The sequence below is a fragment of the Schistocerca gregaria genome, chromosome 4 (genome assembly GCF_023897955.1).
Source record: "Schistocerca gregaria isolate iqSchGreg1 chromosome 4, iqSchGreg1.2, whole genome shotgun sequence".
In the NCBI taxonomy this organism is placed as follows: Eukaryota; Metazoa; Arthropoda; class Insecta; order Orthoptera; family Acrididae; genus Schistocerca; species Schistocerca gregaria.
This window is the reverse complement of record NC_064923.1, coordinates 459,060,406-459,079,311: the sequence shown is the minus strand read 5'-3', so window position 1 is coordinate 459,079,311 and position 18,906 is coordinate 459,060,406. Positions and strand designations below refer to the sequence as shown.

The following is an 18,906-nucleotide window of genomic DNA, read 5'->3' as shown; positions in this document are numbered from 1 at the left end:
TCACATGTGACCAGACAATGTAGTGGCAGGAAAGCGCCTTCGCACACCAACTCATGCTGCTTCGGGACCTGCGACACCGCGTACCCCAGGGCCAAGTGGGAATGCATGTCCCAATAAGGTATCTCGGTGAGTAGTTTTCTATTTATGGAATGTGCGAGGCAAATTGTATTAAGTGGCAAAAGAATTTACTTAAACACCTATTCAGCTACTGTATAGGTTTCCATCCTGAAAGAGAAAACGGTATGAACTTTATACCATAATATCTCTACTACTACTACTACTACTACTACTACTACTACTACTACTACCACCACCACCACCACCACCACCACCACCACCACTAATATTACTATTATCAGAACATTTTTGTTCACCCATTTATGCATAATATTGATATAATAACGATAGTTAAAACATCAAATTGTTCCCAAGTTAACTATGTTTTCAAGAACCCAACAAACCATTCTGCAATTGCCAACAGGGCGAAGGATGCAATTTTAGGTCCTGTAGGCTCTTCACAGTCAGTTGTGGGCTAACACTGGTGTCCCAATATTACCACAACAATAATGCACACAGACTTCTATTTCCAGATGGCTTTTACCTCATCCATCAGATCCCTGCTTTTGGCCAGCTTCTTCTTGCAGATGATTTGCAAATTGTGGGTGTTCAGTACTTTGAAGTGTATGAGGAAGGTGACTTGTTCAGATTTATAAATCATTGTTGTATAAATTGATTAGCATGAATAGTTTTTTTGGCTGTTATGCTGCAGTTCTAGAAACCAACTTGGATAGCTGACCACGTTAAAGCATTCACTTCCGGGTACAAGGGGAGGCATGCTATCTCTAGATTGTATTCGCATGGCAGATTGAAAATGGGGCCTGGGTGTGGTTTTTAGGCAGTTTTCCATAGCCATCTTTGTGACTTCTGGGCTGGTACCTAAGTCGTGCCCCAGTTACATGATTTGAAGACTTGGAAATTTTACACAGTGTTTTCACAATTGCACATGAGATGAGATAACCCTAAAATTGGACAGGCAGGGTACACAAATTCCATTCTGGGGGAAGTATTTGCGACAGTAAAGTCTTCTAGCCAGCCAGTACTGGTACAATGCGAAATGTAAAAATAGCAAGTTAATATATTTTTCAGTTTCTACAACACTAAAGAGGATCATATCTGTAGTTATCATATCATCATCAGTAGCAGCACCACCACCACCACCACCATCTTCATTTTCTTCACTTCAAGCACTAGGACTCTTCTAAGTTTTGCGTGTTACAGTACCCATCTCCTAACTTCATCTCCCAACTGGCTTAAATTCTCTTGTCTGGAGAGGTAATCTTTCTTCACTTATTCTTTTGGGGTGTTCATTCCAGTTTCTCTGATTTTCTTGTATTTTATCTGCAGTATAGAGGAAAAACTCCCATTAATTGATACTGCTGTTCTAACTTCCTAATGGATTATTTTGGTGACTTCATGAAGCGTTTTTCAGATTAGCTGTGGGTGCCAGAGTTTTCCATCCAGATGTAGTGTGTGATATGGTCTTCTTCTGCAAATACAAACCTATGTTTGAACCAGTTACTCCCATCAGCCACCAACCTTGGCAGCAGTGGGAGATGCAGCACAAATTGTTCCAACTTTACACATTTATCAATTCAAATCTGCTGACTAGACTGCAGAAAACCATGGTGTCAAGGAACTTAACCAGTATTATTGTCCAAATACTACTTGACGGCCAACATCGTATCACCTCATTTTATGTCAGTTTTTTCTCCACAAACATATTTTCATAAAGTGTAAATCATGGGAAAATTATAAATATGTTGACACAAAATCGGGTGCAAATTAACATTGTGGATGTAGGAAATTTGATGGGAGCAGTAAAAAATGTTGTAAATTGTGGGAAAACAGTAATTCTGGGAATGTAAAAGTGGAGATATACTGTATAATCTTATGCTAAACATTTAACACAGTATCAAAGTTAGAAACTGTCTTTGTGTCTTGAGGCAGCATAAGATTCGGTGCACAAATTACTCAGACTATTTTCATCCAGTATGTGAGAAAGAGAGCACTTAATGTATTCCAACAAAGTTTATACGTGATTTCAAACCTTTGTAAACTTTTTCTCGCATACTTGCGTAATGTCAGATATTTAACCATTCATTCACTTGAAAAGTAATCAGACTCTTGAAGCTGTTGTACATGTGGGAGGTTGATTCTTTAAAAAGTCAGGAGGGTGGAACTTTACTGACATTTGTAGAAAACACCTATTGCTTTTGTGAGGGGGAGTCATCTGTGTTTTGGTTTAGGCATGTAGCATGCCATCCATATATGTCAGTTGATTTAACATGTGTGCATGAAAGTGGATAAATTCGAAACAGAACCATAAGGGGCTTTTAGTTGTTACCTTTGAAATATACCTCTCTCAATCCTTATTTGCTCTGTTGTTATTTTGTTAGTGCCTTTCAGGTGTAGATGTAACTTCCTGTGCTTATCATGAATGAGTGTGTGTTGATGATTAAACTTTTTATCTTGTAAATCTGCAGAATTTTAATAAGCACCATTCATAGAAAAGGATCAAACATATTTTTGTGACCAATGGAGGCCTTAAATGTGTTCAATTTCTTCTGTTCTTTGTTCTAGTGTGGTCAGTCTGCAATGGGTTGTTCTTAACAGAATTTTTCTTTACACTGACTTTCTGTTCTTTCACTCGTACTTCAATTTGCATCAAGTGTCTGTATATAATTTGGCTAATACATGATGTGGACACGCCATGTACTGTGCAAATGCATGTGATGGTCTTCTTCTTCTTTTCTTTATGCCTTTGTCCCACATCAGTGCATTTCGGTGTGATTATTAATATATTTGGTACGGTTAGTTTAGTGGGTGGCGGGATGCCCTTCCTGTTACCATCTCTTTACTCCCCAGGGATGGAAAATGTGTACCCCAACTGTCTGCCTGTAGTTACACATATGGAAATGAATGAAAGTTTTTGTAGTGTTTGTGTATCATGTAACTGAGACAGGACTTGGGTACCAGCTCAGTATTCACTTAGTGGGTTGTGGGAAACTGCCTAAAAATCACATCTAGGCTGGCCGGAAAACTGCCCCTCAACATTAATATCCCAGGCAGATTCAATCTGGGCTCGGCATACCTCCCCGTCCTGGAAGCAGTGCTTTAACACACAGAGCTATCTATGCAGATGTGCAAAAGACGTGATGATGACTATTATTGTTATTGTTAGCATCAAGAAATTAATTCACAGGTGTACAGTTACATCTCAGTGGTGAGCAGGTAAAATATTTCATTGTGACCATCACGTGCAGTGATGAAGTGGCTACCATAGGGCAAGATTGGAACTTGCATTTACATGCTTATAACCAATGAATCATTTGCCTGTGGTCAACAGTGATGTAGTAACTGTCCTATAGGCCCAATTACCACTTGCTAGAAGCAGTGCAGTCATAACCATTTCCTCTCCTGGAAATGGTGGTGTCACATATATACCAGCCATACTTCAGTTATTGTCATGTGGGAATAACAACTAACCACATGTCTCTATTCACATGAATGGCTACTGCCAAACTGTAGCTTAATGTAAAATCATTCACTTAGTTGCAGAACATGCTCTGTATCATAATACCAGTTATCTCAACAGCTGATTCTCTGCCATTTGGATCCTGCCCCCCTCCCCCTCCTCCTCCCCCCACCCTCCAACCTTTCAGCAACCATATCCTGTAAACTACTTGTGTGGGAACCACCCATCCACCATATCCTCCAATATACTGAGACAAAACGCTTTTCAGATCACCATATTTATTTTTTGTTTCCCAGTTTTGATTTGAATAGTAAATCTTCATCTGAAACTGGAAAAATAAGTGATAATACAAAAAGCGCAAGGAGTGTGCATTAAAAATGCACAGCCCGTGATACTAAGACTAAACAAAACATGGTATCAAGGTCATAAATAATGCTCCAAAATGCGGTTTATCAAAAAGTGTGTCAAATAGTATGATGTATCATTCAGCTACATAAAATTTACAACTGTGAGGAAACTTTTGTGGCAAGGTATGTGACAGCACACCCACATTTAATTGCCCTTGTGTAATTGATTTCATGTTGTTTTACTTGGCATCATTGGCTGTATGCTTTTTGATGTTACACTCCTATAACTTTTGTATAGTCACATTCTCTTCTTACTCATTTTGACATCTGAAGATGATTTGTTCATCAGATCAAAAACAGTAATCAAAAATTACCTTAGTTATTTAGATCATGTCTATTTGATTATATCAAGAATGCAACCCCCCCCTCCCTCAACATGTCTTCAGTTGTGATATTTTCCAAAACTTTTCCTACTTTTCTTCTCTCTCATCCCATCCCCACAGTTCTGTGATTGCTTTGGCCCTAAGTTTGCTACATTTTCTCCCTCTCCCACCCATGTCAGACTGCGCTATCATTCATAAACAGCTAGTATTGTTGTGGCCACAGGCTCATGTGCACATGTTTGTTTAAGTGTGTGTGTGTGTGTGTGTGTGTGTGTGTGTGTGTGTGTGTGTGTGTGTGTGTGTGTAGTGGGGGGGTTATGGAAACATGTCACGCGCATGCACACAAGTCAGTGGGGCACTATTATGCTGCGGTTGACATTCATCTGGGCTTTCATCGGACCTGCAATAGTGATTGAAGGCACTGTGACAGTTGTGGACTAATAATAATATTGCAGACTTCCTACATCCCTTCATGCTTAATGTCTTCTCTTATGGCAGTGACGTCTTCCAGGAGGTTAGACACAAGTTCAGAATCATGCTAAAATGGGTTGAGGGTCATGATAATCAACTCACATTTTATTTTGACCACTAACTCTCCTGATCTCAACCTGATGAAACTAATCTGAGATGCTGCCATGCACCAGCACCACACCCACAAACTACCCATATGTGATTTAGATTTCTGGACCTGCCTATAGACACCTAGAGCCACATACCTTTGGAAACTTACCAAGAACTTGTTGAATCTATTCTATGCTTTATCACTGCAGTATTCCTTTCCAAAAGTTAGCCAATATACTATTAAGCAAGTGGTCATAATTTTTTAGCTCATCAGTGCAAATATCCATGGGCCATACATCAATCAGTTATAGGTTAATGGTGGCGTTTCCCTAGTTTTGTAGATAGTTACAGTCCTGTTCTATTTGTAATTAACTGTCCTTGAAGATTTTTTTTCTAGTCTCGTGTATGCAGCTGTGATGATTCTCTGTAATTGTTTCAGATCATCATCACCTAGTGACCGTGGATCGGTGTCGGGTGCAACAACGGATGATGCAGTTTCAGTTGTTGGTGTGGAACCTGAAGGTGAAGGATGCAAGCTTGTGCCTGTAGCCACAAGTAGCTCCCGTGGGAAGGGGAAAGTTTCTGCCAAAGGCAAAGGAAAGGCGTTATTTGCTACCACTAACATTTTAAAAGGTATGTGCTTTGATGGAAAGAAAGTATTCATATGATTAGATGTTACGTGAAAAATAGTGGATATACTGATTTACTTAAATGATTTCTTACATGTGCAAGGATGAAGGCCTACACAAGGTCAAATGTGAGAAGACTTGTAGGTTATCAAGTGCTTCGTGTAGATATTAATAGCTAAATAAGCACACTGTAAAATAATAGTGCAACCACAGCATTCATTTATAATACAGTAGCCATCTTGTCTCATCAAACATTTGTGAATGACATATGAAGAGATACAAGGGCGTCTTTGAAAGTTGTAGAAAATTGAGCCAAATTTCTGGTCTTCCCAGAAAATTAACTCAAAATCCTCCGAGATTATTACTCCCCAAGTTGTTTGCATCTGAACATCCTCTAATACTGTTTGCTGAGCACTTCCATTGCTAGAAACAGCTGTGTTTGCAAATCAAAATGATAGTCATAAAGAATCCTAAGAATGTCTTGCCTCTGTGTGAGAAGGTGTAATGTTTTGCTTTTGTGTGACGAGGTGTACAGGCATACTAGAAAACAGTTACTGTCTTGTGTTCACCTTGATTTTTCCCAAGAGGCTTAAGCCACTCTCATATAGGACATGAAAGCTAACATGGACATTGATTTGGACATGGTTTTCAGTGTGGTTGGTAAGCATTCAGAATAATCACATGAAAAAATGCTCACTAATGTGACGTGATCAAATCATTCTCTAGCACCAGTTGTTGCGTGCTTCTTGTGTGGTGACAACACTGACTTTGCTTCTGAAAAAGTCTGATGATTAATTTCATTACGTATTCTCAGAAATGCACAAAGACACTCCCAAAGAACATAGTGTCAATGGATTCAAAATGCTTAACACAAAGAAGGGATTTATAAAAATATTCCATTTCTTCTAGACAAAATGTCATTGATCATTGATAATACACTTGATACAGCAAAAAAGGTTTAGAGCATGTGTGAAGAGTTAGAATTTTAGATTCTTACAAGACTGGAACATAGATACCTTGTTGAGAGAGCCTGCCTTAATAGTTCCCACGTTCTAATGTAAAAATCCACAACATTTTGTCCTTAAGCTTTGTAATTTGTATTCGTAAAAGCCATCTGCTCAGTTCAGCCTATGATATAGAAAATAGTTGCATTAGTTTATACTTTATGTAAAAGGACATAATATTCGCTGTTGACTGCAGAAATTATTTATTTCATAGTTGCAATTTTGGTCTTTGGACAATTTTCAAGTAGTACTGCGAAAGTTAAAAAAACACACAAATGAAGCACAGAGTGTATATACAGAACTGCACAAACATGTTATGTAGACAGAAGTATCAAATTGTGAAATGATGTAAATTACATGAAATGTTACCAATGTTAACATCCTTCACATAAATCGCTACCGTGTTCTAACACACTATTTACATGTGAACTAAGGGCGCTGGCGCAAAAATACTTTCGCAAGTCAGACTGTCAGTGCATTAATCATAGATAGTACATTCCAGCAATAACAATTGCAATCATTTTCAGGCAGAAGTGTTGAAGATGAAAGAAGAAGGGTGAAGGGAAAGGACTGGAGAGGTCTAGGAAAAGGAGTAGGTTTCAGGAAAGTCACCCAGAACCGCAGGTCAGGGGAGACTTACTGTACGAGTCAAGAGGAAAAGACTGATTTTGGGGACTGCCTCAGACGAGATTTGAAAACATGAGAGCTTAAAGCTGGAAAACAGGGTAATATGCATACAAAGATTACTGCTTAAACATCATGCATGAGTTAATAAGAGTGAAAAGCTAAGTGCATATACGTAACAGACATGAGCAGTGAAAAATAGACAGGAAAGACAATGAAAGAAGTGAAAAACTAAAATGGAATTAGGCAAACAGTAGTTACAGTGAAGAAATGCTGAGGTGGAAGAAATTAATGTAAATTAAGACCAGGTGGGTGGTGAGAACCAAGGACATGTTGCAGTGCTAGTTCCCACCTGCGGGGTTCTTAGAAATTGGTGTCTGGGGGAGAGTCCAGATAGTGTGTGTGGTGAAACAGGTGCCGAGGCCATGAATGCCATGTTACAGAGCATGCTCTGCAACAGTATATTGCAAGTTGCCAGTGTACACCCTCTGCCTATGTCCATTCAACCTAATTGATAATTTGGTGGTAGTCACGCTGATGGTGGTAGTCATGCTGACGTAGAAGGCCGAACAGTGTTTACATAATAGCTGGTATATGACGTGTTGTTTCGCAGATGGCTCTCCCTTTGATAGTATATGTTTTACCATTCACAGGGTTATTATAGGTGGTGGTAGGAGGATGCGTAGGGCAAGTCTTGCCAACGGGGACAGTCACAGGGGTTGGAGCCATAGGATAGGGAGGTGGGTGCAGAAGGAGCATAGGATCTGACAAGAATATTGCAGAGATTAGGAGGACGATGGAAAGCTATTCTAGGTGTGTTGGGCAAAATTTCAGACAGAATTGATCTCATTTCAGGCATGATTTTAGGAAGTCATGATCCTGTCAAAGTAGCTGATTAACACACTCCAGACCAGGATCAGTAGTACTAAGATTGGATTTGATGACCTGGGAAATCTACTTTTTAAATAGGCTGGTGGAGTAATTATGTGCAGTGTAGGCTGAGGTGAGAACGGTGGTGTATTGCTGTAAAGAGTCTGCATTTGAACAAACACATTTGCCTCGGGTGCCAAGGCTGTGTGGGAAGGAATGTTTGACATGGAAAGGATGGAAGACTGTCAAAATCTAAGTACTGTTGTTTATTGGTTGGTTTAATGTGTGGACAGAAGTGTGTAGCTGGACTTCAGTGAGGACGAGATCAATGTCAAGGAAAGTGGCACAGGGCTAGGAATAAGATCATGTAATGTTTAATTGGGAGAATGTATTCAAAAATTCCAGGAATTTTAACAAATCAACCTCACCATGAGTCCACATGCAAAGATGTCATCAGTGTATCTAAACCAAACCAGGGGCTGAAGACTTATGGAGCCCAGGTAAGTCCCCTCCAAGTGACCCATGAAAAGGTTGGCATAGGAAGGAGCCATCCTACTTCCCATGTCCATACCCCTGATCTGTTTCTATGCCTGCCCCTCAAAGATGAAGTAGTTGTTGTTAAGTATAAAATTGATTTAAGTTGAGTAGGAAGGATGTCATAGGTTTGGAATCAAGTGGGCTCTGACTGAGGAAATGTTCAGTAGCAGATACATACATGGTGTCCTTTCCTTCATCTTTCTTCCTCCCCCCTCAACACTTCTGCCTGAAGAAGGAGCCACAGGCTCCAAAATCTTGCCAATTGCAACAATCTTTTTATGTGTGTGTTCTGCCACCACTTGGTGAGTAGGTTTTTTTAATCTATCCAGTTAAATAATTTTATATAATAATATGACACACTGCTAAAATAAATCAGCTATGAAAAGACACACTCTAAAGATAAAACAAAGTGAAGAGGATAAAATTAATTTACGAAAATAAACTGTGTGGAACTGAACCTGATCGGGAGCACTGATAAAACTTGTTACATAGAATTTGTGGAGTTGGTAAAATACATCATACAAGGTAAGAGTTTCTAAAAATAAAGATGAAAATTTTCATCTGTTACTCACCTCTGTTGTTCTTAAAACCTTCCAGTTGCATAACATTCTTGGTTTGTGTGTTCCTCATCTTCTCTCTTCCTTTTCTTGCTCCTCTGTACTATTCTGGCCTCTTTAGCTGCCTCAAGAACCCATTGAAAAAGACTTCCCTTAAATCTATACTCGAAAGCATGGAAAGCTCTAAGCTGGAAGGATTTTACAGTAGATAGATATGTGCAATTTATCAGATTATTTGCTGCAAGAAGACCTTGACAGAACACTGAGAGACAAAGCTATGACTTACAGTATACATCATCCCTACAGAATTATTTACATCTTAGGGAGAACATACCATGACAAAACTATTCCACTAGGTATGCAAGATATATGAGACAGGGGAAATAACCTCAGACTTCAAGAAGAATGTAATAATTCCAATTCCAAAAAGGCACTTCCAGACTGATTGGAATATTACAGAGCCATCAGTGCAATAAATCATTTCAAAACAGTGACATAAATTATTTACATAAGAATGCAGACCTCGTGTAAGATCGGTTTGGGTTCTGGGGTTATGTAGGAATATGTGAGGCAGTACTAGTCTTACATTTATGTTAGAATATAGATTGAAGAAAGGCAAACATACATTTGTAGCAGTTATAGAATTAGAGAAAGCTATTGGCAGTTTGTCTGGAATACCAGAGGACATATTGATGAAGGGAATGTTGTGTGCAATGTGTCTTATCTGCAGTTCATAATATTCTCCACTCAGGTCAGCCCAGATCTATCACATAGGGGGACTGACGATCTAGCTGTTCAGTCCCTTCCCCCAAATCAACCAACCAACACTTAGGGCATAGTATGAATGACCTTTTGCAAGGAAAAGTGTACAAAGCAATCTTTGGAAAAAAGTGTGTGACCTTGTCAACAATAGTATCTTTGAGTACCATATCCCTGCCAAATAAGCCTTTGTGAAATCTAATTTCAATTGGCAGAGTCTGATAACATAGTACCTCTCCTTCTTCATTGCATTCCTTTATGTTGTAATGTATGTGATATTCACATTTGTGATTGTTTCGTGAGTTAGTTGTATCTCCAGTATTGCATAAATTTCTGCTGTTTTCTAGTGTGTAAACCCACATATCTCATTGTATAATTTTGGTATAATTTATCAATTGCAGATTCCATAAAATTATATTGAAAAGAGAGAATGGACTACTTTGTATAATCATGGATATTTGGTTTATTAGTTTCTTGTCTGCTTCCAGGAACAGTACCAAATATATTTAAGGAAAAGATGTTCCTATTTAAAATTACATCTTTTCCTAGTCTATAATAACAATATGTATGTTTGTTTCTCAAAAATATATGCACTGTCTTTCATTTGTATTTTATTCATCTGGGAAAACTAATCTGACTTCTTTTTCAGAGTCTACTGAGCTTGATGAAACCCTGGGTCCAATTCCACCCAAAGATAGCAAAATTTTTGAAGGAATGATTTTTTTGCTGACATCAGTAGATTTTGAGCCCAACAAAAGCTACGAAAAGGTGCATGAAATCTGTTCGGATTCAGAAGGTACTACTTTACTAATACTACCAATACCATTATTATTATGTTTATTATATTATTATTATTATTATTATTATTATTATTATTATAGTATTGATTCACTTAAATAACTTTGAAGATATTCTTTGTAATTTACAGAAAAATCTCATGAGACATATTTAGAACACAGTGAATAAAGACCACCTGACATATGACTGTGTATACCCAGTTCATGTTTCAGCTCTTTATTATTAGACTCAACTGTGAAAAATTGATTTATTTGGATGTAGGGCTGTTGATATCATTATCTGTACTGCAAAAAAGGTATAAAGTGCCAATAACAAATAATAATAAAAGTTTTAATAAATTAAAGAGGTACTGAGAGAGAGGAGAGGAGAAGGGGGGAGGGAGGAGGGAGAAGGGCGGTGGGGGATGAAAAGGTTCCACCTCAAGCAGGAATATTTCAAGAAAGGTATGAATTGATGATGGGGTGAGGTACTTCATTAGCATGCAGCTACCGGACCACCTTCAGCACACCAGTTGTATTGCATGTAGCCCAATATGCAGGAATCTTGATATTGTGTTGACATTTTCCCACTGTCTGTGACTTTATAACACAACACTACCAATTCCGAAACATTTGGATGAAATGTGTACTCAGGTACTGTATCAGTGAATAATCCAGAAAAGAGTCACACTTACAAAATTTAGTTCACCTGTATTGTAAAATATAACTGTGATGTTCTAACGCAAAATTTAAAATATTACAGAACAGTAGGCACATTTTTATCTCATCTGAATGGCAGAAAACAATGTGTATCAGTTCCATGTCAGTCATTTAAATGATAGACACTCAGAATTTAAAGCAGTTGGACTCTGTGTACCACAGGGTTTAATTTTGTTTCTGACACACATAAATGAACTTCCATTTGCAGTTTCATAACACACAGTTTTTTTATTTGTATTTTTTGGAGATGATACAAGTATATGAACAAAAATAGTACCAGTCTACTTATTGAAAATAGAGCTAATTAAATATTTGAGAACATCAGTAGATGTTCAAGACTCAAGGATTAACCTTGAATCTTGGCAAGACTCAGCGCCTACAGTTCAGTACTTGTCACAGAACTGTGTTCAAATTTTTTAGTAAGGAAATAGCTGGTAACTGTATTTACGAGTATAAAACTGTATGTCAGGGATTTACAAATTACAAAGGGAAATACATGGACCCATAAAAATAAACAGTAAAATTTACTTGCAAACAAAGTCACTAAGGACATGCATCATCCCCTGTAGAATAAGACTGTGGCAAATTCATAATGCTTTTAATATTTAGACTACCATGGCTCTGTGTGTGTGTGGGTGGGGGGGGGGGGGGGGAGATAAATAAATAAGACAAAAAATATATATTCCTTGACTTACCAAACGGGAAAGCGCTGGTAGATAGACACAATTTAAAAAAAAAAAACACACAAACACGCACACAAAATTTCAAGCTTTCGCAACCAACTATTGCTTTGTCAGGAAAGAGGGAAGGAGAGGGAAAGACAAAAGGATGTGGGTTTTAAGGGAGAGGGTAAGGAGTCATTCCAATCCCGGGAGCGGAAAGACTTACTTTAGGGGGAAGAAAGGAGAGGTATACACTTGCACACACACACACACACACACACACACACATATACAGACAGAAGCAGACATATTTATTTATATCAGAAAAATATATTATATCCATTTTCCTTGGCAGAATGATGCTTTACACAAGACACTGCGTGGAATGGGAGTTATCTGAAAAGATCAGTAAGTAAACGAAAGATTCTTGTAAAGAGAAGTGATATAATTGACCAGCAAGGAAATTAAGGGAACAAGACAGAAACTTCTTTATATTGATGAAACTTGGGTGGACAACAACACTGTTTATAGAAAATATTGGCAGGGTCCTGGCATTGGTGGCATTAATTTTTATTTGTATTTTTTTGGAGATGATACAAGTATATGAACAAAAATAGTACCAGTCTCATCAAAAAAAAAGGTGGAAGACGAGCTTTTTTCTCCGCCCCGAGTTTCGACCACTGCATTTTCATACAGTATCCAACAAAGTGATTACAAAATCCGTATTGTTCATCTTCGAAAGAAGCAGCCATAAATAATTTACATAATGGCGGCACTATTTTTTGATGTAGAATGTGCAAATAATAATGATCAAAGGTTAGTAGAGATTCATGTATCTGTGAAAACATGTATGCATGAAGCATACAACAATTACCGTCATCATACCTTAGTAAAGTATCTCCAAAGAACCAGAAAGAATTCTGATCCCGTGTAAAATCTTGAAGTGATTCTAAAGCTTCCATCCTGCCACCCATTCATCAGTCTGGTGTGGCAGACAATAATAGAAAAAGGAAAGCCGAAGTTTTAAGTTTTGCATTTAAGAAATCGATCAAACATACCATCATTTGACAATTGAGCAGACTCCCTTATGGACGACGCAGTCCTTGGCATAGAGAAACAAGAGTTGAAGACAACTGAGTCACCAAGTCTGGATAGAAAGCGAGTTCAGGTTTACGAAGAGCATTCTACATAATTGGCTCATCACTTAGCTTGAATTTATCACTATCTCTCGCTCAGTGAAAAGTCCCAAACAACTGGAAGAAACTGCAAGCTATAAGGAGGGTGAAAGTATGGACGCGGAGAACTGCATGCCAATATCCCTAAAATCTGTTAGCTGCAGGATTCTTGTAAATATTATCAGTTCGAACATAATAAATTTCTGAGAGACCAAGAAGCTTATGGCCACAAACCAACACATTTTGCATCACTCTAACAAAACTGAGCTTGCCCATTTCTCACGACACACTGCGAACCGTGGATGGATGAAGGGCAACAGGCAGATTCCATATTTCTAGATTCCCTAAAAGTGTTAGCACATTGCTCTATTGTGTTCCCAGATATGTGAGTGGCTTGGCCTTGATGGTGAGTGTCCATCAGAGACAGTGGTGTCACCAGGAGTGCTCCCATGAAGTGTGATAGGACCACTATTGTTTTCTATATACATAAATGATGTGGCAGACAGGGTGGGCAGCTGTGTACAGTTGTCTGTTGATGATGCTGTGTTTGTATGGGAAGTTGAATGACTTTAGAAGGATACAAAATGATTTAAAAAAATTGTTAGTTGGTGTAAAGAATTTCAGCTAGCTCTAAATGTAGAAGAAGGAAAGTTATGTGGATGAGTAGGGTAAACAAACTCATAATATTCACGTATAGCATTACTAGTGCCTTGTGTGGTATAGTCATGTCCTTTAAATATCTGTGCATAGTTTTGCGAAGTGGTAAGAAATGGAATGAGCATTTGAGGATTTTGGTAGGGAAGGGGAATGATTAACTTCAGTTTATTGGGAGAATTGAGGGCAAGTGCAAGTCGTCTGTAAAGGAGACTTCATATAGCACTCTAATGCGACCTATTCTTGATTACTGCTGGTGTGTTTGGGACCCATATCACGCCTGTTTAAAGGAAGACATTGAAGCTGTTCAGAGGCGGGCTACTAGATTTGTTACCGGTAGCTTCAGACAACATGCAGGCGTTACAGCGATGCTTCAGGAAGTCAGATGGGAATCCATGGAGTGTAGGTGAAGTTCTTTCGCAAGGAGCACTGTTGAGTAAATTTAGGGAACCGACATTTCGAGCTCACTTAGAACAATTGTAGTGCCACCAACATACATTTTGTGTAAGGACCACGATGATAAGATATTACAAACTAGGTCTGTATAGAAGCATATACACTCCTGGAAATTGAAATAAGAACACCGTGAATTCATTGTCCCAGGAAGGGGAAACTGTATTGACACATTCCTGGGGTCAGATACATCACGTGATCACACTGACAGAACCACAGGCACATAGACACAGGCAACAGAGCATGCACAATGTCGGCACTAGTACAGTGTATATCCACCTTTCGCAGCAATGCAGGCTGCTATTCTCCCATGGAGACGATCGTAGAGATGCTGGATGTAGTCCTGTGGAACGGCTTGCCATGCCATTTCCACCTGGCGCCTCAGTTGGACCAGCGTTCGTGCTGGACGTGCAGACCACGTGAGACGACGCTTCATCCAGTCCCAAACATGCTCAATGGGGGACAGATCCGGAGATCTTGCTGGCCAGGGTAGTTGACTTACCCCTTCTAGAGCACGTTGGGTGGCACGGGATACATGCGGACTTGCATTGTCCTGTTGGAACAGCAAGTTTCCTTGCCGGTCTAGGAATGGTAGAACGATGGGTTCGATGACGGTTTGGATGTACCGTGCACTATTCAGTGTCCCCTCGACGATCACCAGAGGTGTATGGCCAGTGTAGGAGATCGCTCCCCACACCATGATGCCGGGTGTTGGCCCTGTGTGCCTCGGTCGTATGCAGTCCTGATTGTGGCGCTCACCTGCACGGCGCCAAACACGCATACGACCATCATTGGCACCAAGGCAGAAGCGACTCCCATCGCTGAAGACGACACGTCTCCATTAGTCCTTCCATTCACGCCTGTCGCGACACCACTGGAGGCGGGCTGCACGATGTTGGGGCGTGAGCGGAAGACGGCCTAACGGTGTGCGAGACCGTAGCCCAGCTTCATGGAGAGGGTTGCGAATGGTCCTCGCCGATACCCCAGGAGCAACAGTGTCCCTAATTTGCTGGGAAGTGGCGGTGCGGTCCCCTACGGCACTGCGTAGGATCCTACGGTCTTGGCGTGTATCCGTGCGTCGCTGCGGTCCGGTCCCAGGTCGACGGGCACGTGCACCTTCCGCCGACCACTGACAAGAACATCGATGTACTGTGGAGACCTCATGCCCCACGTGTTGAGCAATTCGGCGGTACGTCCACCCGGCCTCCCGCATGCCCACAGTACACCCTCGCTCAAAGTCCGTCAACTGCACATACGGTTCACGTCCACGCTGTCGCGGCATGCTACCAGTGTTAAAGACTGCGATGGAGCTCCGATGGCCACGGCAAACTGGCTGACACTGACGGCGACGGTGCACAAATGCTGCGCAGCTAGCGCTATTCGACGGCCAACACCGCGGTTTCTGGTGTGTCCGCTGTGCCGTGCGTGTGATCATTGCTTGTACAGCCCTCTTGCAGTGTCCGGAGCAAGTATGGTGGGTCTGACACACCGGTGTCAATGTGTTCTTTTTTCCATTTCCAGGAGTGTAGATAGTCAATTTTTCCTCATCGTATCTGTGAGTTGAACAGCAAAGGCATGACCAGTAGTGATACAGGATATCATCTGCCACGCACCGAATGCTGGTTTGTAGACTACGTATATAGATCTAAATGTAGAGCTGAGTATTTTCCAGAGACTTACGGATTTTAAATTCTTTTTCCCATGCCATAATGGCTTTATTGAGGGGGAGATTGAAGAGGAAAGGTGACAGTCTATCTCTTTGGTGAATAGCAAATAGTTCTGATATATGGTATCTCACATTAGCTTTAATTTGGACTCTGTTAATATTTGCTTGATGAGGCTTAATGTCTTTGGTCTAGGCCCTGCTCGCCTTCTTAAGTAGATGAAAGTGTAAATGATTGGCCTGTTTTGGATTGTTACTAGATTGAAAATTTGTTGTGCACATGAGCATCCTGATAGAAACCCCACTTTGTATTTGCTGTTCTTATGTTCAAGCTGTGTTTGTGTTCCTTGAAGTAAGTGCGATGAGAATATCTTGTATGTGACTTGAAGGGGAGAGACAGAGATACCCCTCTGTAGTTATTTACATCTCTCCTGACACCTTTCTCTTAGAGCAGGTGGACAAATGAGCACTTATAAAATTCTGGCTGTTCTTCTGTTTGTCAGTTATCTATGATGATTTATGTACATTCTTAAGAGTGTGTTTGTGCCTTGAGCTTCAATGCTATTCCCCCATACAAGTGGCCTGTTGTTCTTAAACCTAAGGATATGTTTGAAGTTATCTCCTTTGGTGAGTTAATGAGAGCTGTTATTGTATTTGTGTATAGTAGTCTCCCTGGGAAATGTTGGAGGTTGTTCTATGCAGTTGAGAAGCTCAGAGAAGTACCGCATTAGCTCTCTCAGTTCTCATGATTAGTCAGAGCAAATCTACTATTCTTTTTACTGAAGCATATGTTCTGTAAAGTGTATCCAAAGGTCTTTCCACTGAATGCCTTGTAAAAGTCATATCTGTTGTGTTCTCTGTAGTTCTTTTCAATTGAGTCCTGTTTTTCCTTTCACGTGTATCCTCTTTTGTCTGATTAAATTTGGCACATGTTTTCTGATCTTGATAAAGTGTTATTTAGTCTCAGGTTAATGATTACTGTTACATTTTCTAGAAGGCCTTCTTTCATTCTTAGGGAGCTTCCTCACATTCTGAATCCCAGCAAGAATGTTTTATGTTCTTTTTCCCATGAGATTACCTTTGTGGCTTGCTGTTTATCCTTGGTTTGGAGCTGTTCCCAAGTTATTGCGGTTTCTTTCTCTCATTTGTCTATTATATTAGCTAACTATATTATTATTTATGACAAGAGCCATATCCAAGAGAACTGTGACATTTCTTCTGAATTGCTTGTCCGTTTTGCTCTTGAAGATATGGTAGTCACCTTAATCTGTGGTGTTCTCATCTGTGAAGCATGTTTCTAAAGAGCTACTATCTGTGTCCTTTGTTGATACAATTCTGATATGAGGTTGTGTATTTTGCCTGACTGAAGTAGGGTGTTGATATTGAAGGATCCAGTGTACATAGCTTTCTCTGCTGGTAGATTGCGAGACAACTCCGATTTTCTCTGTGATTGTGATAAGCCAGAATACGAATGTCTGTTTGCTGTTCAATGTCAGGTGGTTCCCTTACCACCTGGATTGAAGTTGTTTTTGTTCTTACAGATCATGATTGCTTATAATCAAGATTTTGTTTAGTATTTCTGAAGAGGGTTTAGGATCAGGGACTGTAAGTGTGTTTTGTTGATGGTTTTTCCTCTTCCAATAATTCTGCTGCACAGAGATCCGTCTCTTGCCTTCACTACTGTCAAGGTCTTCAGTTTTACCCTTTCAGGATGCTATCACCTGGGCCTGTGCAAGATAGTTACTCATCCTCCTCCCTCCTTCGCTACTAATTGCTTGATGAGGCCTCAGGATAGTGACTTGTATATCAGTGTTTTTAAGCTGTATTTATTTACATTTGAAGTTTAAATTGGTACATGTACTATCTCAAAGTATGCCCTGCCACTTCCTTGTTTAGTTTTACCTTTGTGACACTGCACAATTAGTCTATAGGTATAACCAGTCCATACATAATAGAGTCATAACCAGCGACCATTCATTTTTATCTTTTACATGAGAATACTTATATTGTTACAGGTTTTATTGATTCGCTTTCTGCTTGCCCAGTTATTCACATCATATGCATTCATATATTTAGAAAATGTGATATTACAAACATAAAATTTCAGCATGCTATGCTCAAAAAGCAAATCAGATTGCTTGTAATTACGGCAAGCTACTAGTTATCTCTTACTTGTTACAGTTAAATACTTACTAGTTTGTAACTTGGCCTTACCATATTTGTATGTATTTCAAATACCTTATGGCTACATACTGGTAGCTGCTACATACTGGAACTCTCCCCATTAGACATTGAAAGTAGTGCCATTATACAGAGATTTTGGTAATACTCTTTCCCCTGTTATCAAATGTAGCAAAATAGCAGAGATATAATGACTCCCTAGTCAGAGACAGGATCAATTTGTTATGATACTGATCTGACATAATTGAGGGGGGGAGGGGGGGGGGTTGAATTCCTGCTTGATTGAATTAAAACCTCTTGAGTTTCAGAGTGTTCTGAATCCCAACTTGGTCTTGCCTATAAAATATTAATGCCACAACCACTTGATATCTGGTTAATAAAAATAAAATAATTCTTGACTCGTCAGGTGCCGGCTTCTAGCTAAATTACTTTTCCAGTTATAGATTATAAGAATTTTGTTGAAAATCAATCCAGCTTAAGAAACATGTGACTAATAACTCTGTATTTTGTATTTTAATGGTTCCTTAGACAATATACAAAGATGGACACTTCAACTCTAATAATTATGATTGGGGGATAAAACTGCCCATCAGCAACACAAATCCCTGCTATAGTATCAGATGTGCACGAGCATCCAAGGAAACGGATCAGAACACTTCCCACGTTAACTAGCAGATACCAATCTCAATACATGAGGCTCTGCATATGCAAACTACTTTGTATCAGTAATAAATCAAGATATTTCTGAACAAAATATTTCTTCTATACATCACTATTATTCATATTTGAGTTGCTGATGAAACCAGCAGTTTGTGG

The 18,906-nt window shown here is 39.6% G+C and overlaps 1 protein-coding gene across 6 annotated transcripts in view; it reads left to right on the top strand.

Annotated features, from left to right (window-relative positions):
* LOC126267009 (TP53-binding protein 1-like) overlaps nt 1-18,906 on the top strand; it is a 287,951-nt gene that overhangs the window by 237,848 nt on the left and 31,197 nt on the right. For all 6 annotated transcript variants that reach the window (XM_049971777.1, XM_049971775.1, XM_049971780.1 and 3 more), the window contains 3 exons: nt 15-126; nt 5,266-5,459; nt 10,456-10,602. In XM_049971777.1, coding sequence (XP_049827734.1) covers nt 15-126; nt 5,266-5,459; nt 10,456-10,602 — 453 coding nt within the window. The remainder of the gene's footprint in view (nt 1-14; nt 127-5,265; nt 5,460-10,455; nt 10,603-18,906) is intronic.